The following is a 24,235-nucleotide window of genomic DNA, read 5'->3' as shown; positions in this document are numbered from 1 at the left end:
AAGTTTCTAAACTTTTATTTGAAATGTGACTTTAGAAGCGGAAAGTAGTCATGTTGTGGATATAAAAGTGTAAACAAAACAATCGCACAAAATGGCCGGCCTCTCTTACTCTGCTCTCCTCTCTTACAGGAGGAGCGTTTCTCTTTGAAAATATCACAGCACATTCAACATACTTCTCGGGAATTTTTTTTAGGCAATTGCTAAAACAAAAAGCATCACCATGACATTTCTTTTTAGAACCTCGAGCAGAGATCACGTCAGGCTTTTCTTGCACTAATAAATTGGCAAAATAAAGTCATTGGCACCGAAAGGGAAACTAAGGTCACATTCAAAAGTAAGTCACTGCAGAACTCATTAAATCATAGGCACTCGTTTCTGTGGGGAGCATTACTGCAGCGCACACATCTGTGGAGCAAGGCTTCAAACTACCCCCCCCCCCCCCCCAGCTTCCTGTTAGCACAGCAAGAGAGAGGCGGCACACACACTCTCTCTCTCACACACACACACACACACACACACACACACACACACACACACACACTCGTAGACGCACACACTCACACAGACACATACATACTCACACTGACACACACACACGCACACAGATATAAGGTAATTGTTATACCCTGCCGTGTGCTTTTGTGATCTATAGGCTGTGTGTGTGGGGTGTGTTGGTTGTGTGCAAGGTGTGTGTGTATGTGTGGTGTGTGTATGAGATCTGTGTGTGTGTGTGTGGGGGGGGGGGGGGGTGTGTATGAGATCTGTGTGTGTGTGGGGTGTGTGTGTGAGATCTGTGTGTGTGTGTGTGTGTGTCTGTGTGGGGTGTGTTTGAGATCTGTGTGTGTGTGTGTGTGTGTGGGGGGGGGGGTGTGTATGAGATCTGTGTGTGTGTGGGGTGTGTGTGTGAGATCTGTGTGTGTGTGTGTGTCTGTGTGGGGTGTGAGTGTGTGAGTATGAGTGTGTGAGTGTGAGTGTGAGTGTGTGAGTGTGAGTGTGAGTGTGTGTGTGTGTGTGTGAGACTCATGACATCACCATTCTGCGGCACAACCCCACACTTCTACAAATGAACTCATCACCGTCTGTGAGGGCAGTGATGATGTCACTCTTTCACCAGGACATCACACGGGAATAACACACTTTGGAAAAATCTCTTTGAAAATAAGCTTCCTGATATTCAAAATGGTTCCAAAACAAACTAGAACAAAATAGAATTATAACCAACAATTACAATTCAATTAAAATAAATGAATACTGCGTTATGTGTCATTCGTATATATCCTGCAAAAAAACCCTTTAAATAAATTCAAATAATAAATAAATAATATCACAAATTAAAAGCAGAATCATCTTCCAGCTCAGCTGACAGGAAATGGAATTTAGGGTTGTTTTTGTTTGTTTTGTGTCCGTTTCCAGGGGGGTTCAAACGATTTATCTGATCAACACAGGCACTTCACAGGGGTCAGAGGTCAGAGGTCAGAGGCCGTCCCCAGGCCACTGGGGGGGTTTCGCACAGGTAACACACACCTGTACAAAGGTGCCGAGGGGCCAGGTGCATAGATACAGGAGTACTGCCAGGTCCCAGCCAATCACAGCCCCTCTGGCCACGCCAGGCCCCGCCCCTGAAATGTGTCTGGAAGGATAGGAGGAGCGTAGGAGGGTAGTCTGCAGGGTGTAGGGTGTAGTCTGCAGGGTGTAGGAGGGTAGTCTGCAGGGTGCAGGGTGTAGTAGGGTAGTCTGTAGGGTGCAAGGTGTAGGAGGGTAGTCTGTAGGGTGCAGGGTGTAGGAGGGTAGTCTGTAGGGTAGTCTGTAGGGTGCAGGGTGTAGGAGGGTAGTCTGTAGGGTGCAGGGTGTAGGAGGGTAGTCTGTAGGGTGCAGGGTGTAGGAGGGTAGTCTGTAGTCTGTAGGGTTTGGGGGGGTAGTCTGTAGTCTGTAGGGTGTAGGAGGGTAGTCTGCAGGGTGTAGGAGGGTAGTTTGCAGGGTGCAGGGTGTAGGAGGGTAGTCTGTAGGGTGCAGGGTGTAGGAGGGTAGTCTGTAGTCTGTAGGGTGTAGGAGGGTAGTCTGCAGGGTGCAGGGTGTAGGAGGGTAGTCTGCAGGGTGCAGGGTGTAGGAGGGTAGTCTGGTTTGGCTCTCTGGCTAACGGGTCCCTCTGATACCGCCACAGTGCCAGTGGGTTCTTTGGCATTGGCCGGAGCGGGTCTACGGGGGTTTGGGGTTTGGGGCGGGTCTACGGGGGTTTGGGGTTTGGGGTTTGGGGTTTGGGGCGGGTCTACGGGGGTTTGGGGCGGATCGTGGGGTGAAAGGGTGATTGTATGAAATGTTTGTTGTTCTTTTTATGTTTTTTGATTTGGGATTTTTCTCCTCTCTCTCTCCTCTCTCATAAAGTGCGACGAGGTCATCTCTGGCGGTCCGTGCTGATTGGGCGAGCGACTGGGCCCCGCCCCCTCAGTAGCAGCCCTCTCTCCAGCTGTCGTCCTTGGCACCGCTGTAGGAGCGGGGGGGCGGGAGGGACCTGGGGGGGGCACATCCAACACAATCAACCAATCAGCAACATCCAACACAATCAACCAATCAGCAACATCCAACACAATCAGCCAATCAGCAACATCCAACACAATCAACCAATCAGCAACATCCAACACAATCAGCCAATCAGCAACATCCAACACAATCAACCACCCCCCTGTGTGTGTTCATGACCAGTGCTACTGTTCATACAACATAGCACAACAAAAGATAACAAGAGTGTGTGTTCTCCTGTGTTACTGCGTAAGAGTGTGTGTTCTCCTGTGTTACTGCGTAAGCGTGTGTGTTCTCCTGTGTTACTGCGTAAGCGTGTGTGTTCTCCTGTGTTACTGCGTAAGCGTGTGTGTTCTCCTGTGTTACTGCGTAAGCGTGTGTGTTCTCCTGTGTTACTGCGTAAGCGTGTGTGTTCAGTGTAGAGTGTGTGTTCAGTGTAGAGTGTGTGTTCAGTGTAAGAGTGTGTGTTCAGTGTAGAGTGTGTGTTCAGTGTAAGAGTGTGTGTTCAGTGTAGAGTGTGTGTTCAGTGTAGAGTGTGTGTTCAGTGTAGAGTGTGTGTTCAGTGTAGAGTGTGTGTTCAGTGTAAGAGTGTGTGTTCAGTGTAAGAGTGTGTGTTCAGTGTAGAGTGTGTGTTCAGTGTAGAGTATGTGTTCAGTGAAGAGTGTGTGTTCAGTGTAGAGTGTGTGTTCAGTGTAAGAGTGTGTGTTCAGTGTAGAGTGTGTGTTCAGTGTAAGAGTGTGTGTTCAGTGTAAGAGTGTGTGTTCAGTGTAGAGTGTGTGTTCAGTGTAAGAGTGTGTGTTCAGTGTAAGAGTGTGTGTTCAGTGTAGAGTGTGTGTTCAGTATAAGAGTGTGTGTTCAGTGTAGAGTGTGTGTTCAGTGTAAGAGTGTGTGTTCAGTGTAGTGTGTGTTCAGTGTAAGAGTGTGTGTTCAGTGTAAGAGTGTGTGTTCAGTGTAAGAGTGTGTGTTCAGTGTAGAGTGTGTGTTCAGTGTAGAGTGTGTGTTCAGTGTAGAGTGTGTGTTCAGTGTAGAGTGTGTGTTCAGTGTAAGAGTGTGTGTTCAGTGTAAGAGTGTGTGTTCAGTGTAAGAGTGTGTGTTCAGTGTAGAGTGTGTGTTCAGTGTAGAGTGTGTGTTCAGTGTAAGAGTGTGTGTTCAGTGTAGAGTGTGTGTTCAGTGTAGAGTGTGTGTTCAGTGTAGAGTGTGTGTTCAGTGTAGAGTGTGTGTTCAGTGTAGAGTGTGTGTTCAGTGTAGAGTGTGTGTTCAGTGTAGAGTGTGTGTTCAGTGTAGAGTGTGTGTTCAGTGTAGAGTGTGTGTTCAGTGTAGAGTGTGTGTTCAGTGTAGAGTGTGTGTTCAGTGTAAGAGTGTGTGTTCAGTGTAGAGTGTGTGTTCAGTGTAAGAGTGTGTGTTCAGTGTAAGAGTGTGTGTTCAGTGTAAGAGTGTGTGTTCAGTGTAGAGTGTGTGTTCAGTGTAGAGTGTGTGTTCAGTGTAAGAGTGTGTGTTCAGTGTAGAGTGTGTGTTCAGTGTAGAGTGTGTGTTCAGTGTAGAGTGTGTGTTCAGTGTAAGAGTGTGTGTTCAGTGTAGAGTGTGTGTTCAGTGTAGAGTGTGTGTTCAGTGTAGAGTGTGTGTTCAGTGTAGAGTGTGTGTTCAGTGTAGAGTGTGTGTTCAGTGTAGAGTGTGTGTTCAGTGTAGTGTGTGTTCAGTGTAAGAGTGTGTGTTCAGTGTAGAGTGTGTGTTCAGTGTAAGAGTGTGTGTTCAGTGTAAGAGTGTGTGTTCAGTGTAAGAGTGTGTGTTCAGTGTAAGAGTGTGTGTTCAGTGTAGAGTGTGTGTTCAGTGTAGAGTGTGTGTTCAGTGTAGAGTGTGTGTTCAGTGTAGGAGTGTGTGTTCAGTGTAGAGTGTGTGTTCAGTGTAAGAGTGTGTGTTCAGTGTAGAGTGTGTGTTCAGTGTAGAGTGTGTGTTCAGTGTAGAGTGTGTGTTCAGTGTAGAGTGTGTGTTCAGTGTAAGAGTGTGTGTTCAGTGTAAGAGTGTGTGTTCAGTGTAGAGTGTGTGTTCAGTGTAAGAGTGTGTGTTCAGTGTAGAGTGTGTGTTCAGTGTAGAGTGTGTGTTCAGTGTAGAGTGTGTGTTCAGTGTAGAGTGTGTGTTCAGTGTAGAGTGTGTGTTCAGTGTAGAGTGTGTGTTCAGAGTACCTGCGGACAGGCTGAGCCAGTTTGCTCCGTGGTGCGGAGACTCCGCCCCCTGACGAGACAGAGGGGCGTGGCAGGCCACTGCGGGCGGGGCCTAGGGAGCGAGTGGGCGTGGCTGTGCCTGAGGAGGGGGTGGAGCCTGAGCTGGAGAGGGCCTTGACTGGCTGGCGCAGAGACAGGGGAGAGGGCGTGGCTGGAGCTCGCAGCTTACTGGGAGAGGGGACTGGAGAGAGAGAGAGAGAGAGGGTGAGAGAGAGTGGGGGAGGGGGAGAGAGGTGAAGAAAGAGAGGGAGAGAGAGAATGGAGGGGGAGGTACACATCAGAAAACTGTCTGGATTTTCAAACAAATTCCAATAGAAAATGTGCTAAAGCTGTAAAAATACATTTGGTTTTAAATTAAAAAGGGAGAGAGAGACAGACAGGGAGAGAGAGAGAGAGGGAGGGAGGGAGAGAGACAGAAAGAGAGAGACAGAGAAAGAGACAGAGAGAGAGACCTGGGTTTTACCTTTCACACCTGTACTTGTAGGCCCTATACACTGGGCCTGAACCCTCAGTAATGCAGGGAGAGAAGCATTCTCGCACACACACACTTACACACTCGCACACACACACACACAGTTACACACTCGCACACACACAGTTACACACTCACACACACACTCACACAAACACAGTTACACTCTCACACACTCACTCACATACTCAGTTACTACAATAACTGCATCAAGCCTGTGACCCTTTGATATCACAAAACTGTTGCATTCTTCGTTTGTGATGCTTTTACTGCAGCCTCTTTCAGTTGCTGTTTGTTTCGGGGGGATTTCCCTTCAATCTCTTCAGGAGGTGAAATGCATGTTCAATTCCATCCATATAATGCTATTAGACTTGCATTTTACCAGAGGATAAAAAAATTCTAACAGTAATAATGGTAATATGTAGTACATTTTCTTAGTTATGCTTTGTTAACTAGCTCGCGAAACGTTGCTTATACACTAATAGAAGTTTTATCAGAACATAATATGCCAAAGCAATGGAGAGAGCGGATGAGTGCGTGTATGGACTGTAGGCTACTGATGGTCTACCCAATCATATTGACCATTTCAGATATACAATTGAGTTTGTGGCAGAAGGAATGAATACCACGTAATTCAAATGTTCTCTCTCTCGCGTTCAAACATGGCAATTAATGTAACTATTCCAATAGGATTCCCATTTCGAGTGTAAATGTTACAGCCATATTGCAGACAGACACATCTGCCACTGAAAGAGTCATGCGTCCACAGCATGAGAGCACCACAGCAGGGAGAGAGCACCACAGCAGGGAGAGAGCACCACAGCAAGGAGAGAGCACCACAGCAGGGAGAGAGCATCACCAGCAGGGAGAGAGCATCACCAGCAGGGAGAGAGCATCACCAGCAGGGAGCATCACCAGCAGGGAGAGAGCATCACCAGCAGGGAGAGAGCACCACAGCAGGGAGAGAGCATCACCAGCAGGGAGAGAGCACCACAGCAGGGAGCATCACCAGCAGGGAGCATCACCAGCAGGGAGAGAGCACCACAGCAGGGAGCATCACCAGCAGGGAGAGAGCACCACAGCAGGGAGCATCACCAGCAGGGAGAGAGCATCACCAGCAGGGAGAGAGCATCACCAGCAGGGAGAGAGCACCACAGCAGGGAGAGAGCACCACAGCAGGGAGCATCACCAGCAGGGAGAGAGCATCACCAGCAGGGAGAGAGCACCACAGCAGGGAGAGAGCATCACCAGCAGGGAGAGAGCACCACAGCAGGGAGAGAGCACCACAGCAGGGAGCATCACCAGCAGGGAGAGAGCACCACAGCAGGGAGAGAGCACCACAGCAGGGAGAGAGCATCACCAGCAGGGAGAGAGCATCACCAGCAGGGAGAGAGCATCACCAGCAGGGAGAGAGCACCACAGCAGGGAGCATCACCAGCAGGAAGAGAGCATCACCAGCAGGAAGAGAGCATCACCAGCAGGGAGAGAGCACCACAGCAGGGAGAGAGCATCACCAGCAGGGAGAGAGCATCACCAGCAGGGAGAGAGCATCACCAGCAGGGAGAGAGCATCACCAGCAGGGAGAGAGCACCACAGCAGGGAGAGAGCACCACAGCAGGGAGAGAGCATCACGAGACCGCGGGTAAATGGTCAACAGTGTGGCTTCAGGGACAATGACGGCCAGGCAAAATGCAGAAGAGGAGAAAATACAGCAGAGTGACAAAGAGGAAGAGCATGTAAATACAAGAAAGAATTGCTGAAATAATATTTGATCAGGTCTTGATGATGGATTAAAACTTTTTTTTTTTAATAAGTCTGTTCTCTATGTGTTTCACAACCTAACTTTTTGACTGTAGAAATCTTGAGTTTGTTTATTGTTATTGTCTGTGTTTACTTTCTGAACATTAGGTTACAAAGATCTAGAATTTTGTTATTTTAATGAAACAATACCCTTGGTTGTAGGGTCAACACTTAAAAAGTTTTTTTGTTATCAAGAAATGTAACCTTTTTTTTAACCATATTGGAATCAGAATCGGGAACCGTTAACAATCGGAGCTGATAAGAATCAATAAAATCCCAAAGATACTCAACCCTGTGACTACAGAGAGCCTGATTGACTGAAGAGTGATTGGCTGGCAGACCACTACCTCGTGAGGAAGGCTTGCTCTGATTGGCTGGCAGGATGTTACCTTGTAAGGAAGCCAGGCTCTGATTGGCTGACAGGCCGTTACTTCATAAGGAAGATGGGCTCTGATTGGCTGACAGGCCGTTACTTCATAAGGAAGATGGGCTCTGATTGGCTGACAGGCCGTTACTTCATAAGGAAGATGGGCTCTGATTGGCTGGCAGGCCGTTACCTCGTAAGGAAGATGGGCTCTGATTGGCTGGCAGGCCGTTACCTCGTAAGGAAGATGGGCTCTGATTGGCTGGCAGGCCGTTACCTCGTAAGGAAGATGGGCTCTGATTGGCTGGCAGGCCAAGCTGCGCTTTGGTTTTCGGGGAAGAGCGAGCGGTGCGGGGGGCATGTGAGTACCTGCTGGGCGGGGCTGTGGGGAGACAAGGGCACGTTACAGGAGAGAGGGAGCGAGGGAGCGAGAGAGCGAGAGAGGGAGAGCGAGGGAGCGAGAGCGGGACCAAACCGGAGGAGGTAGAGAGTGCTCGGCAGGGTTTAAGGTTAACTGGGGGGTTGGGGAGCATTCCCTGTTCAGATCTATAGTAAGAGATACAGCCAGGAGCACTGAGCCAAAGCTAACACACACACTGTACGCACACACTGCACACACACACACACACACACACACACACACGCATACATACACACACGCACAAGAGAGAAGCCATGCTGTAGTTGATCACCCAGACTGCTTACACCTGATGAACCCTCTACACCCTATTTGAGAGAGAGAGATGGATGGATAGATGGATGGGTAGATAGATAGAGGCCATTCAGCCACCCAGCCCAAAGTCCCATTGCAGGGGGGAGAGACTGAAATAGCAGCACACCAGCAACAATACAAAAAAACACAGTGACTCTCATATAGCTCTGTGATTGGGGTTGGGGGTGTGTGTGTGGGTTAGGGTGTGTGTGGGGGGGTTAAGGTGTGTGTGGGGGTTAGGGTGTGTGTGTGTGGGGGTTAGGGTGTGTGTGGGGTTAGGTGTGTGTATGGGGGTTAGGGTGTGTGTGGGTTAGGGTGTGTGTGTGGGGGGTTAGGTGTGTGTGTGGGTTAGGGTGTGTGTGTGGGGGTTAGGGTGTGTGTGGGGGTTAGGTGTGTGTGTGGGGGTTAGGTGTGTGTGGGGTTACATTACATTAATTACATTAATGGCATTTGGCAGACGTTCTTATCCAGAGAGACGTACAGTTGATTAGACTAAGCAGGAGACAATCCTCCCCTGGAGCAATGCAGGGTTAAGGGCCTTGCTCAAGGGCCCAACGGCTGTGCAGATCTTACTGTGGCTACAGTGGGATTCAAACCCCCAACCTTGCCTGTCCCAGTCATTTACCTGAACCACTACACTACAGGCCGCCCCAGTGTGTGTGTGGGTTAGGGTGTGTGTGTGTGGGGGGTTAGGTGTGTGTGTGGGTTAGGGTGTGTGTGTGTGTGGGGGTTAGGTGTGTGTGTGTGTGTGTGTGTGTGTGTGTGTTAGGGTGTGTGTGTGGGGGTTAGGGTGTGTGTGTGTGTGTGTGGGGGTTAGGTGTGTGTGTGTGTGTGTGTGTGTGTGTGTGTTAGGGTGTGTGTGTGGGGGTTAGGGTGTGTGTGTGTGTGTGTGTGGGGGTTAGGGTGTGTGTGTGGTTAGGGTGTGTGTGTGTGTGGGGGCTAGGTGTGTGTGTGTGTGTGTGTGTGTGTTAGGGTGTGTGTGTGGGGGTTAGGGTGTGTGTGTGTGTGGGGGTTAGGTGTGTGTGGGGGTTAGGTGTGTGTGTGTGTGTGTGTGTGTGTGTTAGGGTGTGTGTGTGGGGGTTAGGGTGTGTGTGTGTGTGTGTGTGTGTTAGGGTGTGTGTGTGTGTGTGTGGGGGTTAGGGGTTAGGGTGTGTGTTTGCACTCACTGGCGCACTGGGGCGTGGGGTGGCGGGCGTGGGGAGAGCCGTTGGGCTCCTGCAGGTTGGACTCGCAGCTCCTGCTGCTCTTCACCGGCTCTGCAGCCTGAGCCACGGCCGACCGAGAGAGATTAGGCAGGCTCCGCCTCAACTTCTCTGGAGAGAGAGAGAAGAGTTTGAGTGTGAAAGAGAGAGAGACAGACAGAGAGAGAGAGAGAGAGAGGGACAGAGAGAGAGACGGACAGAGAGAGAGGGATAGACAGAGAGACAGACAGAGAGGGTGCAGAGCAGCACTGTGCCAGGTCCTCCAGCTTTACCTTCATTCTTGATGGCGTTGGTCTGCGGGTCAGGGGCGTGGCCCTGCAGGGAGAGGCGGGGCTGCTGCAGGCGGCTGATGATTGGCTGTGGAGAGCCGCGGCTGTGTGTGTGGCCATACTCCAGCGAGCGGGCGGGGGAGCGGGAGCGGGGGGAGTTCCGGGGGGAGTGGCGGGGGGAATGGCGGGGTGAGGGGCGAGGGGAGGGGCTGAAGCGGTTGACTGGCGGGTGGAAGGCAGGGTGCATGGCCTCCTCCTCATCCTCCAGGCTGTGGGCATCAAGCTCCTGGTCGCTGAAGGTTCCGCGCCGCAGGGAGTGGCAGGATGAGCCGGAACTACGCCGAGACGCAGTGGCAGCGTAGTCCTGCCGCAGACCTAGCAACCAACCACACAGATATTAGGCAGACCTGGTAACCATGGACATGCTCCTGAGAGGGCCTGGTTTATGAGGGTCGGTTATGTGAGAGGCCAAGATTTATGGATGTCTGATTTGAGAGGGCAAGGTTTATGGATGTCGGGTTTGAGAGGGCAAGGTTTATGGATGTCGGATTTGAGAGGGCAAGGTTTATGGATGTCGGATTTGAGAGGGCAAGGTTCATGGATGTTGGATTTGAGAGGGAGCAAGGTTTATGGGTGTCGCATATGAGAGGGAAAGGTTTATGGATGTCAGATTTGAGAGAGGGCAAGGTTTAGGGTGGTCAGATTTGAGGGGAAAGTTTATGGGGGTTGGATTTGAGAGAGGCCAAGGTTTAAAGGGGTATGGGTTTGAGACAAGGCAAGGTTTACGGATGTCGGATTTGAGAGGGCAAGGTTTATGGATGTTGGATTTGAGAGGGCAAGGTTTATGGGGGTTAGATTTGAGAGGGCAAAGTTTATGGATGTCGGATTTGACGGGAAAGTTTATGGGGGTTGGATTTGAGAGAGGCCAAGGTTTAAAGGGGTTGGGTTTGAGAGAGGGCAAGGTTTAAAGGGGTTGAGACAAGGCAAGGTTTACGGATGTCGGATTTGAGAGGGCAAGGTTTATGGATGTCGGATTTGAGAGGGCAAGTTTTAAGGGGTTGGGTTTGAGAGAAGGCAAGGTTTATGGATGTTGGATTTGAGAGAGCAAGGTTTATGGGGGTTGGATTTGAGATGGGCCAAGGTTTAAAGGGGTTGGGTTTGAGAGAGGGCAAGGTTTAAAGGGGTTGGGTTTGAGACAAGGCAAGGTTTACGGATGTCGGATTTGAGAGGGAAAGGTTTATGGGGGCTGGATTTGAGAGGGCAAGGTTTATGGATGTCGAATTTGAGAGGGCAAGGTTTATGGATGTTGGATTTGAGAGGGCAAGTTTTAAGGGGTTGGGTTTGAGAGAAGGCAAGGTTTATGGATGTTGGATTTGAGAGGGCAAAGTTTATGGGGGTTGGATTTGAGAGGGCAAAGTTTATGGATGTCGGATTTGAGAGGGCAAGGTTTATGGATGTCGGATTTGAGAGGGCAAGGTTTATGGATGTCAGATTTGAGAGGGCAAGGTTTATGGATGTCGGATTTGAGAGGGCAAGGTTTATGGATGTCAGATTTGAGAGGGCAAAGTTTATGGATGTCGGATTTGATAGGGCAAGGTTTATGGATGTCGGATTTGAGAGAGCAAGGTTTATGGTTGTCAGATTTGAGAGGGCAAGTTTTAAGGGGTTGGGTTTGAGAGAAGGCAAGGTTTATGGATGTTGGATTCGAGAGGGCAAGGTTTATGGATGTTGGATTTGTGAGAGGGCAACGTTTAAGGGGGTTGGATTTGAGAGGGAAAGATTTAAAGGGGTTGGGTTTGAGAGAAGGCAAGGTTTATTTGATGTCGGATTTGAGAGGGCAAGGTTTATGGATGTCGGATTTGAGAGGGCAAGGTTTATGGGGGTTGAATTTGAGAGTGCAAAGTTTATGGATGTCGGATTTGAGAGGGCAAGGTTTATGGGGGTTGAATTTGAGATGGCAAGGTTTATGGATGTCGGATTTGAGAGGGCAACGTTGAAGGGGGTTGGATTTGAGAGGGCAAGGTTTATGGGGGTTGGATATGAGAGGGCAAGGTTTATAGATGTTGGATATGAGAGGGCAAGGTTTTTTTTTTTTGTTTTTTTTTTTTAAAGATATTTTTTTGGCCTTTTTCAGCTTTATTGGACAGTATATAGTATAGAGAGACAGGAAGAATGGGAGCGAGAGAGAGGGGAAGACATGCGACAAATGTCGGTTGGTCCGATTCGAACCGCCGACATCGCGGCTTGCAATGAGCAAGCGGTCAGTGCTCTACAGGCTGCGCCACCGAGACACCCAAGAGAGGGCAAGGTTTATGGAGGTCAGATTTGAGAGAGGGCAAGGTTTATGGATGTCAGATTTGAGAGGGCAAGGTTTTAAGGGGGTTGGATTTGAGAGGACAAGGCTTAAAGGGGTTGGATTTGAGAGAAGGCAAGGTTTATAGATATCGGATTTGAGAGGGCAATGTTTATGGATGTCGGATTTGAGAGGGGGCAAGATTTATGGATGTCGGGTTTGAGAGGGCAAGGTTTATGGATGTCGGATTTCAGAGGGCAAGGTTTATAGGGGTTGGATTTGAGAGGGCAAGGTTTATGGATGTTGGATTTCAGAGGGCAAGGTTTATAGGGGTTGGATTTGAGAGGGAGCAAGGTTTATGGATTTCGGATTTATGAGGGCATGATTTATGGATGTCGGATTTGAGAGAGGGCAAGGTTTATGGGGGTTGGATTTGAGAGGGAAAGGATTATGGATGTCGGATTTGAGAGAGGGCAACGTTTAAGGGGGTTGGATTTGAGAGGGAAAGATTTAAAGGGGTTGGGTTTGAGAGAAGGCAAGGTTTATTTGATGTCGGATTTGAGAGGACAAGGGATATGGATGTCGGATTTGAGAGGGCAAGGTTTTACGGGGGTTAGATTTGAGAGAGGCCAAGATTTAAAGGGGTTGGATTTGAGAGAAAGCAAGGTTTATGGATATTGGATTTGAGAGGGCGCAAGGTTTATGGATGTCGGATTTGAGAGAGGGCAAGGTTTATAGATGTCGGATTTGAGAGTGCAAGGTTTATGGATGTCGGATTTGAGAGGGCAAGGCTTATGGATGTCGGATTTGAGAGGGCAAGTTTTATGGGGGTTGAATTTGAGAGAGGGCAAGGTTTATGAATGTCGGGTTTGAGAGGGCAAGGTTTATGGATGTCGGATATGAGAGGGCTAGGTTTATGGATGTCGGATTTGAGAGAGGGCAAGGTTTATGGATGTCGGATTTGAGAGGGCAAGGTTTTACAGGGGTTGTATTTGAGAGGGCAAGGTTTTACAGGGGTTGGATTTGAGAGAGGGCAAGGTTTATGGGGGTTGAATTTGAGAGAGGGCAAGATTTAAAGGGGTTGGATTTGAGAGAAGGCAAGGTTTATGGATGTCGGATTTGAGAGGGCAAGGTTTTACAGGGGTTGTATTTGAGAGGGCAAGGTTTTACAGGGGTTGGATTTGAGAGAGGGCAAGGTTTATGGATATCGGATTTGAGAGGGCGCAAGGTTTATGGATGTCGGATTTGAGAGAGGGCAAGGTTTATAGATGTCGGATTTGAGAGTGCAAGGTTTATGGATGTCGGATTTGAGAGGGCAAGGCTTATGGATGTCGGATTTGAGAGGGCAAGTTTTATGGGGGTTGAATTTGAGAGAGGGCAAGGTTTATGGATGTCGGGTTTGAGAGGGCAAGGTTTATGGATGTCGGATATGAGAGGGCAAGGTTTATGGATGTCGGATTTGAGAGGGCGCAAGGTTTATGGATGTCGCATTTGAGAGAGGGCAAGGTTTATAGATGTCGGATTTGAGAGTGCAAGGTTTATGGGGGTTTGATTTGAGAGGGCAAAGTTTATAGGGGTTTGATTTGAGAGGGCAAAGTTTATGGGGGTTTGATTTGAGAGGGCAAAGTTTATGGATGTCGGATTTGAGAGAGGGCAAGGTTCATGGACGTTGGATTTGAGAGGGCAATGTTTATGGATGTCGGATTTGAGAGAGGGCAAGGTTCATGGACGTTGGATTTGAGAGGGCAAGGTTTATGGATGTCAGATTTGAGCGAGGGCAAGGTTTATGGATGTCGGATATGAGAGAGCAAGGTTTATGGATGTCAGATTTGAGCGAGTGCAAGGTTTATGGATGTCGGATTTGAGAGGGCAATGTTTAAAGGGGTCGGATTTGAGAGGGCAATGTTTAAAGGGGTCGGATTTGAGAAGGCAAGGTTTATGGATGTCGGATTTGAAAGGGCAAGGTTTTACAGGGCTTGGATTTGAGAGAGGGCAAGATTTAAAGGGGTTGGATTTCAGAGAAAGCAAGGTTTATGGATATCGGATTTGAGAGGGCGCAAGGTTTATGGATGTCGGATATGAGAGAGCAAGGTTTATGGATGTCAGATTTGAGCGAGTGCAAGGTTTATGGATGTCGGATTTGAGAGGGCAATGTTTAAAGGGGTCGGATTTGAGAGGGCAATGTTTAAAGGGGTCGGATTTGAGAGGGCAAGGTTTATGGATGTCGGATTTGAGAGGGCAATGTTTAAAGGGGTCGGATTTGATAGGGCAATGTTTAAAGGGGCTTGGATTTGAGCAAGGGCAAGATTTAAAGGGGTTGGATTTGAGAGAAAGCAAGGTTTATGGATATCAGATTTGAGAGGGCGCAAGGTTTATTGATGTCGGATTTGAGAGTGCAAGGTTTATGGGGGTTTGATTTGAGAGGGCAAAGTTTATGGGGGTTTGATTTGAGAGGGCAAAGTTTATGGATGTCGGATTTGAGAGAGGGCAAGGTTCATGGACGTTGGATTTGAGAGGGCAATGTTTATGGATGTCGGATATGAGAGAGCAAGGTTTATGGATGTCAGATTTGAGCGAGGGCAAGGTTTATGGATGTCGGATTTGAGAGGGCAATGTTTAAAGGGGTTGGATTTGAGAGGGCAATGTTTAAAGGGGTCGGATTTGAGAGGGCAAGGTTTATGGATGTCGGATTTGAAAGGGCAAGGTTTTACGGGGGTTGGATTTGAGAGAGGGCAAGATTTAAAGGGGTTAGATTTGAGAGAAAGCAAGGTTTATGGATATCGGATTTGAGAGGGCGCAAGGTTTATGGATGTCGGATTTGAGAGAGGGCAAGATTTAAAGGGGTTAGATTTGAGAGAAAGCAAGGTTTATGGATATCGGATTTGAGAGGGCGCAAGGTTTATGGATGTCGGATTTGAGAGTGCAAGGTTTATGGATGTCGGATTTCAGAGGGCAAGGCTTATGGATGTCGGATTTGAGAGGGCAAGTTTTATGGGGGTTGAATTTGAGAGAGGGCAAGGTTTATGGATGTCGGGTTTGAGAGGGCAAGGTTTATGGATGTCGGATATGAGAGGGCAAGGTTTATGGATGTCGGGTTTGAGAGGGCAAGGTTTATGGATGTCGGATTTGAGAGAGGGCAAGGTTTATGGATGTCGGATTTGAGAGGCAAAGGTTTATGGATGTCGGATTTGAGAGAGGGCATGGTTTATGGGGGTTGAATTTGAGAGAGGGCAAGATTTAAAGGGGTTGGATTTGAGAGAAGGCAAGGTTTATGGATATCGGATTTGAGAGGGGGCAAGGTTTATAGATGTCGGATTTGAGAGGGCAATGTTTAAAGGGGTCGGATTTGAGAGGGCAAGGTTCATGGATGTTGGATTTGAAAGGGCAAGGTTTTACGGGGGTTGGATTTGAGAGAGGGCAAGATTTAAAGGGGTTGGATTTGAGAGAAAGCAAGGTTTATGGATATCGGATTTGAGAGGGCGCAAGGTTTATGGATGTCGGATTTGAGAGAGGGCAAGGTTTATTGATGTCGGATTTGAGAGTGCAAGGTTTATGGGGGTTTGATTTGAGAGGGCAAAGTTTATGGGGGTTTGATTTGAGAGGGCAAAGTTTATGGATGTCGGATTTGAGAGAGGGCAAGGTTCATGGATGTCAGATTTCAGCGAGGGCAAGGTTTATGGATGTCGGATTTGAGAGGGCAATGTTTAAAGGGGTCGGATTTGAGAGGGCAATGTTTAAAGGGGTCGGATTTGAGAGTGCAAGGTTTATGGATGTTGGATTTGAGAGGGAGCAAGGTTCATGGATGTCGCATATGAGAGGAAGCAAGGTTTATGGATTTCGGATTTATGAGGGCATGATTTATGGATGTCGGATTTGAGAGAGGGCAAGGTTTATGGGGGTTGGATTTGAGAGGGAAAGGTTCATGGATGTCAGATTTTAGAGAGGGCAAGGTTTAAGGGGGTTGGATTTGAGAGGGAAAGATTTAAAGGGGTTGGGTTTGAGAGAAGGCAAGGTTTATTTGATGTCGGATTTGAGAGGACAAGGTTTACGGATGTCGGATTTGAGAGGGCAAGGTTTTACGGGGGTTGTATTTGAGAGGGCAAGGTTTTACAGGGGTTGGATTTGAGAGAGGGCAAGGTTTATGGATATCGGATTTGAGAGGGCGCAAGGTTTATGGATGTCGGATTTGAGAGAGGGCAAGGTTTATAGATGTCGGATTTGAGAGTGCAAGGTTTATGGATGTCGGATTTGAGAGGGCAAGGCTTATAGATGTCGGATTTGAGAGGGCAAGTTTTATGGGGGTTGAATTTGAGAGAAGGCAAGGTTTATGGATATCGGATTTGAGAGGGGGCAATGTTTAAAGGGGTCGGATTTGAGAGGGCAAGGTTTATGGATGTCGGATTTGAAAGGGCAAGGTTTTACGGGGCTTGGATTTGAGAGAGGGCAAGATTTAAAGGGGTTGGATTTGAGAGAAAGCAAGGTTTATGGATATCGGATTTGAGAGGGCGCAAGGTTTATGGATGTCGGATATGAGAGAGCAAGGTTTATGGATGTCAGATTTCAGCGAGGGCAAGGTTTATGGATGTCGGATTTGAGAGGGCAATGTTTAAAGGGGTCGGATTTGAGAGGGCAATGTTTAAAGGGGTCGGATTTGAGAGGGCAAGGTTTATGGATGTTGGATTTGAGAGGGAGCAAGGTTCATGGATGTCGCATATGAGAGGGAGCAAGGTTTATGGATTTCGGATTTATGAGGGCATGATTTATGGATGTCGGATTTGAGAGAGGGCAAGGTTTATGGGGGTTGGATTTGAGAGGGAAAGGTTCATGGATGTCAGATTTTAGAGAGGGCAAGGTTTAAGGGGGTTGGATTTGAGAGGGAAAGATTTAAAGGGGTTGGGTTTGAGAGAAGGCAAGGTTTATTTGATGTCGGATTTGAGAGGACAAGGTTTATGGATGTCGGATTTGAGAGGGCAAGGTTTTACAGGGGTTGTATTTGAGAGGGCAAGGTTTTACAGGGGTTGGATTTGAGAGAGGGCAAGGTTTATGGATATCGGATTTGAGAGGGCGCAAGGTTTATGGATGTCGGATTTGAGAGAGGGCAAGGTTTATAGATGTCGGATTTGAGAGTGCAAGGTTTATGGATGTCGGATTTGAGAGGGCAAGGCTTATTGATGTCGGATTTGAGAGTGCAAGGTTTATGGATGTCGGATATGAGAGGGCAAGGTTTATGGATGTCGGATTTGAGAGGGCAAGGTTTATGGATGTCGGGTTTGAGAGGGCAAGGTTTATGGATGTCGGATATGAGAGGGCAAGGTTTATGGATGTCGGATTTGAGAGGGCGCAAGGTTTATGGATGTCGCATTTGAGAGAGGGCAAGGTTTATAGATGTCGGATTTGAGAGTGCAAGGTTTATGGGGGTTTGATTTGAGAGGGCAAAGTTTATAGGGGTTTGATTTGAGAGGGCAAAGTTTATGGGGGTTTGATTTGAGAGGGCAAAGTTTATGGATGTCGGATTTGAGAGAGGGCAAGGTTCATGGACGTTGGATTTGAGAGGGCAATGTTTATGGATGTCGGATTTGAGAGAGGGCAAGGTACATGGACGTTGGATTTGAGAGGGCAAGGTTTATGGATGTCAGATTTGAGCGAGGGCAAGGTTTATGGATGTCGGATATGAGAGAGCAAGGTTTATGGATGTCAGATTTGAGCGAGTGCAAGGTTTATGGATGTCGGATTTGAGAGGGCAATGTTTAAAGGGGTCGGATTTGAGAGGGCAATGTTTAAAGGGGTCGGATTTGAGAGGGCAAGGTTTATGGATCTCGGATTTGAAAGGGCAAGGTTTTACAGGGCTTGGATTTGAGAGAGGGCAAGATTTAAAGGGGTTGGATTTCAGAGAAAGCAAGGTTTATGGATATCGGATTTGAGAGGGCGCAAGGTTTATGGATGTCGGATATGAGAGAGCAAGGTTTATGGATGTCAGATTTGAGCGAGTGCAAGGTTTATGGATGTCGGATTTGAGAGGGCAATGTTTAAAGGGGTCGGATTTGAGAGGGCAATGTTTAAAGGGGTCGGATTTGATAGGGCAATGTTTAAAGGGGCTTGGATTTGAGCGAGGGCAAGATTTAAAGGGGTTGGATTTGAGAGAAAGCAAGGTTTATGGATATCGGATTTGAGAGGGCGCAAGGTTTATTGATGTCGGATTTGAGAGTGCAAGGTTTATGGGGGTTTGATTTGAGAGGGCAAAGTTTATGGTGGTTTGATTTGAGAGGGCAAAGTTTATGGATGTCGGATTTGAGAGAGGGCAAGGTTCATGGACGTTGGATTTGAGAGGGCAATGTTTATGGATGTCGGATTTGAGAGAGGGCAAGGTTTATGGATGTCGGATATGAGAGAGCAAGGTTTATGGATGTCAGATTTGAGCGAGGGCAAGGTTTATGGATGTCGGATTTGAGAGGGCAATGTTTAAAGGGGTTGGATTTGAGAGGGCAATGTTTAAAGGGGTCGGATTTGAGAGGGCAAGGTTTATGGATGTCGGATTTGAAAGGGCAAGGTTTTACGGGGGTTGGATTTGAGAGAGGGCAAGATTTAAAGGGGTTAGATTTGAGAGAAAGCAAGGTTTATGGATATCAGATTTGAGAGGGCGCAAGGTTTATGGATGTCGGATTTGAGAGAGGGCAAGGTTTATAGATGTCGGATTTGAGAGTGCAAGGTTTATGGATGTCGGATTTCAGAGGGCAAGGCTTATGGATGTCGGATTTGAGAGGGCAAGTTTTATGGGGGTTGAATTTGAGAGAGGGCAAGGTTTATGGATGTCGGGTTTGAGAGGGCAAGGTTTATGGATGTCGGATATGAGAGGGCAAGGTTTATGGATGTCGGGTTTGAGAGGGCAAGGTTTATGGATGTCGGATTTGAGAGAGGGCAAGGTTTATGGATGTCGGATTTGAGAGGCAAAGGTTTATGGATGTCGGATTTGAGAGAGGGCAAGGTTTATGGGGGTTGAATTTGAGAGAGGGCAAGATTTAAAGGGGTTGGATTTGAGAGAAGGCAAGGTTTATGGATATCGGATTTGAGAGGGGGCAAGGTTTATAGATGTCGGATTTGAGAGGGCAATGTTTAAAGGGGGGCGGCACGGATGGTGCAGTGGGTAGCACTGCCGCCTCACAGCAAGGAGGTCCTGGGTTCGAATCCCCGTCGGCCGGGGCCTCTCTGTGCGGAGTTTGCATGTTCTCCCCGTGTCTGCGTGGGTTTCCTCCAGGTACTCCGGTTTCCTCCCACAGTCCAAAGACATGCAGGTTAGGCTGATTGGAGAGTCTAAATTGCCCGTAGGTATGAGTGTGTGAGTGAATGGTGTGTGTGCCCTGCGATGGACTGGCGACCTGTCCAGGGTGTATTCCTGCCTTTCGCCCAATGTATGCTGGGATAGGCTCCAGCCCCCCTGCGACCCTGATCAGGATAAGCAGGTTCAGATAATGGATGGATGGATGGATGGATGTTTAAAGGGGTCGGATTTGAGAGGGCAAGGTTTATGGATGTTGGATTTGAAAGGGCAAGGTTTTACGGGGGTTGGATTTGAGAGAGGGCAAGATTTAAAGGGGTTGGATTTGAGAGAAAGCAAGGTTTATGGATATCGGATTTGAGAGGGCGCAAGGTTTATGGATGTCGGATTTGAGAGAGGGCAAGGTTCATTGATGTCGGATTTGAGAGTGCAAGGTTTATGGGGGTTTGATTTGAGAGGGCAAAGTTTATGGGGGTTTGATTTGAGAGGGCAAAGTTTATGGATGTCGGATTTGAGAGAGGGCAAGGTTCATGGATGTCAGATTTCAGCGAGGGCAAGGTTTTTGGATGTCGGATTTGAGAGGGCAATGTTTAAAGGGGTCGGATTTGAGAGGGCAATGTTTAAAGGGGTCGGATTTGAGAGTGCAAGGTTTATGGATGTTGGATTTGAGAGGGAGCAAGGTTCATGGATGTCGCATATGAGAGGAAGCAAGGTTTATGGATTTCGGATTTATGAGGGCATGATTTATGGATGTCGGATTTGAGAGAGGGCAAGGTTTATGGGGGTTGGATTTGAGAGGGAAAGGTTCATGGATGTCAGATTTTAGAGAGGGCAAGGTTTAAGGGGGTTGGATTTGAAAGGGAAAGATTTAAAGGGGTTGGGTTTGAGAGAAGGCAAGGTTTATTTGATGTCGGATTTGAGAGGACAAGGTTTACGGATGTCGGATTTGAGAGGGCAAGGTTTTACGGGGGTTGTATTTGAGAGGGCAAGGTTTTACAGGGGTTGGATTTGAGAGAGGGCAAGGTTTATGGATATCGGATTTGAGAGGGCGCAAGGTTTATGGATGTCGGATTTGAGAGAGGGCAAGGTTTATAGATGTCGGATTTGAGAGTGCAAGGTTTATGGATGTCGGATTTGAGAGGGCAAGGCTTATGGATGTCGGATTTGAGAGGGCAAGTTTTATGGGGGTTGAATTTGAGAGAGGGCAAGGTTTATGGATGTCGGGTTTGAGAGGGCAAGGTTTATGGATGTCGGATATGAGAGGGCAAGGTTTATGGATGTCGGATATGAGAGGGCAAGGTTTATGGATGTCGGATTTGAGAGGGCGCAAGGTTTATGGATGTCGGATTTGAGAGAGGGCAAGGTTTATAGATGTCGGATTTGAGAGTGCAAGGTTTATGGGGGTTTGATTTGAGAGGGCAAAGTTTATGGGGGTTTGATTTGAGAGGGCAAAGTTTATGGATGTCGGATTTGAGAGAGGGCAAGGTTCATGGACGTTGGATTTGAGAGGGCAATGTTTATGGATGTCGGATTTGAGAGAGGGCAAGGTTCATGGACGTTGGATTTGAGAGGGCAAGGTTTATGGATGTCGGATTTGAGAGGGCAATGTTTAAAGGGGTCGGATTTGAGAGGGCAATGTTTAAAGGGGTCGGATTTGAGAGGGCAAGGTTTATGGATGTCAGATTTGAGCGAGGGCAAGGTTTATGGATGTCGGATATGAGAGAGCAAGGTTTATGGATGTCAGATTTGAGCGAGTGCAAGGTTTATGGATGTCGGATTTGAGAGGGCAATGTTTAAAGGGGTCGGATTTGAGAGGGCAATGTTTAAAGGGGTCGGATTTGAGAGGGCAAGGTTTATGGATGTCGGATTTGAAAGGGCAAGGTTTTACGGGGCTTGGATTTGAGAGAGGGCAAGATTTAAAGGGGTTGGATTTGAGAGAAAGCAAGGTTTATGGATATCGGATTTGAGAGGGCGCAAGGTTTATGGATGTCGGATATGAGAGAGCAAGGTTTATGGATGTCAGATTTGAGCGAGTGCAAGGTTTATGGATGTCGGATTTGAGAGGGCAATGTTTAAAGGGGTCGGATTTGAGAGGGCAATGTTTAAAGGGGTCGGATTTGAGAGGGCAAGGTTTATGGATGTCGGATTTGAGAGGGCAATGTTTAAAGGGGTCGGATTTGAGAGGTCAATGTTTAAAGGGGTCGGATTTGAGAGGGCAAGGTTTATGGATGTCGGATTTGAAAGGGCAAGGTTTTACGGGGGTTGGATTTGAGAGAGGGCAAGATTTAAAGGGGTTAGATTTGAGAGAAAGCAAGGTTTATGGATATCGGATTTGAGAGGGCGCAAGGTTTATGGATGTCGGATTTGAGAGAGGGCAAGGTTTATAGATGTCGGATTTGAAAGTGCAAGATTTATGGGGGTTTGATTTGAGAGGGCAAAGTTAATGGGAGTTTGATTTGAGAGGGCAAAGTTTATGGATGTCGGATTTGAGAGAGGGCAAGGCTTATGGATGTCGGATTTGAGAGGGCAAGGTTTATTGGGGTTGGATTTGAGAGGGCAAGGTTTATGGATGTCGGATTTGAAAGGGCAAGGTTTATGGGGGTTGGATTTGAGAGGGCAAAGTTTATGGATGTCCGATTTGAGAGGGCAAGGTTTATAGATATCGGATTTGAGAGGCAAAGGTTTATGGATGTCGGATTTGAGAGGGCAAGGTTTATGGGGGTTGAATTTGAGAGGGCAAGGTTTATGGGGGTTAGATTTGAGAGGGCAAGGTTTCTGGATGTCGGATTTGAGAGGGAAAGGTTTATGGATGTCGGATTTGAGAGAGAGCAAGGTTTAGGGTGGTCAGATTTGAGAGGGCAAGGTTTTACGGCAGTTGGATATGAGAGAAGGCAAGGTTAATGGATGTCGGATTCCAGAGGGCAAGGTTTACGGGGGTGGGGTTTGAGGAGCAGGGTACTCACTCTCCTCCTGCATGCGGGCGAGGATCTGCACATCAGTGACGTCATTGAGCTTGTAGGTGGAGGATGAGCCCACAGAGTCCTCGTCCATCTCTGAAGTGCTGAGTTCACTGTCCACCGACGACTGCGGGCTCACTGCTGGAGGGTTCTTTTCTGCTGAGGTCCGCTGGGGCCCTGGGGCCACCGTACACATACACACACACACACACACACACACACACACACACACACACCATACACACACACACACACACACCATACACACACACACACACACACACCATACACACACACACACACACACACCATACACACACACACACCACACACACACACACCATACACACACACACACACACACCATACACACACACACACACACACACACCATACACGCACCATACACACACACCATACACACACCGTACACACACCATACACACACACACACACACACACACACCATACACACACCATACACACACACACACACACACACACACACACACACACCATACACACACACACACACACACACACAAAGGTAAATGCATGTGAATTCAGCAGTCCAGGAGTGGGCAGGTGAGTGCAGGTGAGTGCAGATGGGTGCAGGTGGGTGCAGGTGTGGTGGCTTGCTCGTACCTGCGCTGCCAGGCAGCACTAGCTGCTTGACGATGGGCGCTCTGGCAGGAGTGGATGATGGCGAGTTGAAGCCGCTGCTGTAGGGGCTGTTTCCTGTGGGTGGGCTGTAGGGGGTGCTGTAGAGACTCCGCCTCTTACTCGCTATACACACACACACACATACACACATACACGGACAAACACACGCACACACACACACACACATACACACACACACACACACACACACACAAATATGCACATGCATTATATTATTATTGGGGATATTGTTATGTTGTCAGTTAATTTACATTTAGTGTAAAAAAATACTAAACAGATGTGTGGCATCTCTCTCAAAAAAGCTTAATTTGAGAGAGATGGAGTGAGAGAGTGGTGGTGAGTGTGTAACTCTTGCTCACAGCAGTGTGTGATGGGATACCATGTGTTCCTCTGTGCTAGTGCCATTGTTCTGGAGGGAATATTCACTGCTGTGTTTCTCACACACTTCCACAGACCCGGGGTTAAGAAAGAGGCCATTATCCGCCGACGGACAGAGAATAACAACGCACCCTTTCAGCCCCTCACTGACTGCAGTGTGAGTGTGTGTGTGTGTGTGTGTGTGTGTGTGTGTGTGTGTGTGTGTGTGAGTGTGTGTGTGTGTGAGTGTGTGTGTATGTGTGTGCGCATGTGTGTGCATGTGTGCGTCTGTGTCTAGTGTGTGTGTGTGTGCGTGTGTGTGTGAGATAGGGTAAATGTGACCTGTGACTCCCCTTCTGAGTAACACCTCTGTGTGTATGCACGCACCTAAACTTTCAGCACAAACCTCCCACCTGGAAATGCATTCTGGGAGCTGACCTCTGAGCCATGAGATTCACACAGGTGTGTGTCCTGGCAGATTCCCAGGCCACGTAGACAAAGCAGATACTCTGCTCCATAAGCTTCACACTGCAAGCTCTGTCTCTGGAGCTAAAGCATAAACCTTGCCCTCTGAAATCCAACCATGTGTGAGCCCTTTACAGTGTGAGATCACTAAACAACCCTATGCTGATGCAGCAATCGCTACTGCACTCAGTGCGTCATACAGCAGTACACATGGGCTGTCAGTGCGTCATACAGCAGTACACATGGGCTGTCAGGGCTGTCAGTGCGTCATACAGCAGTACACATGGGCTGTCAGGGCTGTCAGTGCGTCATACAGCAGTACACATGGGCTGTCAGTGCGTCATACAGCAGTACACATGGGCTGTCAGTGCGTCATACAGCAGTACACATGGGCTGTCAGTGCGTCATACAGCAGTACACATGGGCTGTCAGTGCGTCACACAGCAGTACACATGGGCTGTCAGTGCGTCATACAGCAGTACACATGGGCTGTCAGTGCGTCATACAGCAGTACACATGGGCTGTCAGTGCGTCATACAGCAGTACACATGGGCTGTCAGTGCGTCACACAGCAGTACACATGGGCTGTCAGTGCGTCATACAGCAGTACACATGGGCTGTCAGTGCGTCACACAGCAGTACACATGGGCT

The 24,235-nt window shown here is 48.2% G+C and overlaps 1 protein-coding gene across 3 annotated transcripts in view; it reads right to left on the bottom strand.

Annotated features, from left to right (window-relative positions):
• slain2 (SLAIN motif family, member 2) overlaps positions 1 to 24,235 on the bottom strand; it is a 30,237-nt gene continuing 6,002 nt past the window's right edge. Inside the window, exons 3-9 of one of the 3 annotated variants that reach the window (XM_061238826.1) lie at positions 22,724 to 22,864; positions 22,085 to 22,255; positions 9,559 to 9,930; positions 9,251 to 9,397; positions 7,566 to 7,754; positions 4,698 to 4,917; positions 1 to 2,509 (exon numbers count right to left, since the gene is read on the bottom strand). In XM_061238826.1, the coding sequence (XP_061094810.1) occupies positions 2,443 to 2,509; positions 4,698 to 4,917; positions 7,566 to 7,754; positions 9,251 to 9,397; positions 9,559 to 9,930; positions 22,085 to 22,255; positions 22,724 to 22,864 (1,307 nt within the window). In that variant the 3' untranslated portion in view covers positions 1 to 2,442. The remainder of the gene's footprint in view (positions 2,510 to 4,697; positions 4,918 to 7,565; positions 7,755 to 9,250; positions 9,398 to 9,558; positions 9,931 to 22,084; positions 22,256 to 22,723; positions 22,865 to 24,235) is intronic. The other 2 variants (XM_061238827.1, XM_061238828.1) reach the window with 2 other exon arrangements.

Source organism: Conger conger, chromosome 4, assembly GCF_963514075.1.
Source record: "Conger conger chromosome 4, fConCon1.1, whole genome shotgun sequence".
NCBI classification, from domain to species: domain Eukaryota; kingdom Metazoa; phylum Chordata; class Actinopteri; order Anguilliformes; family Congridae; genus Conger; species Conger conger.
Note: the sequence above shows the minus strand (reverse complement) of the source record. Positions and strands in the feature narration are given on the sequence as shown.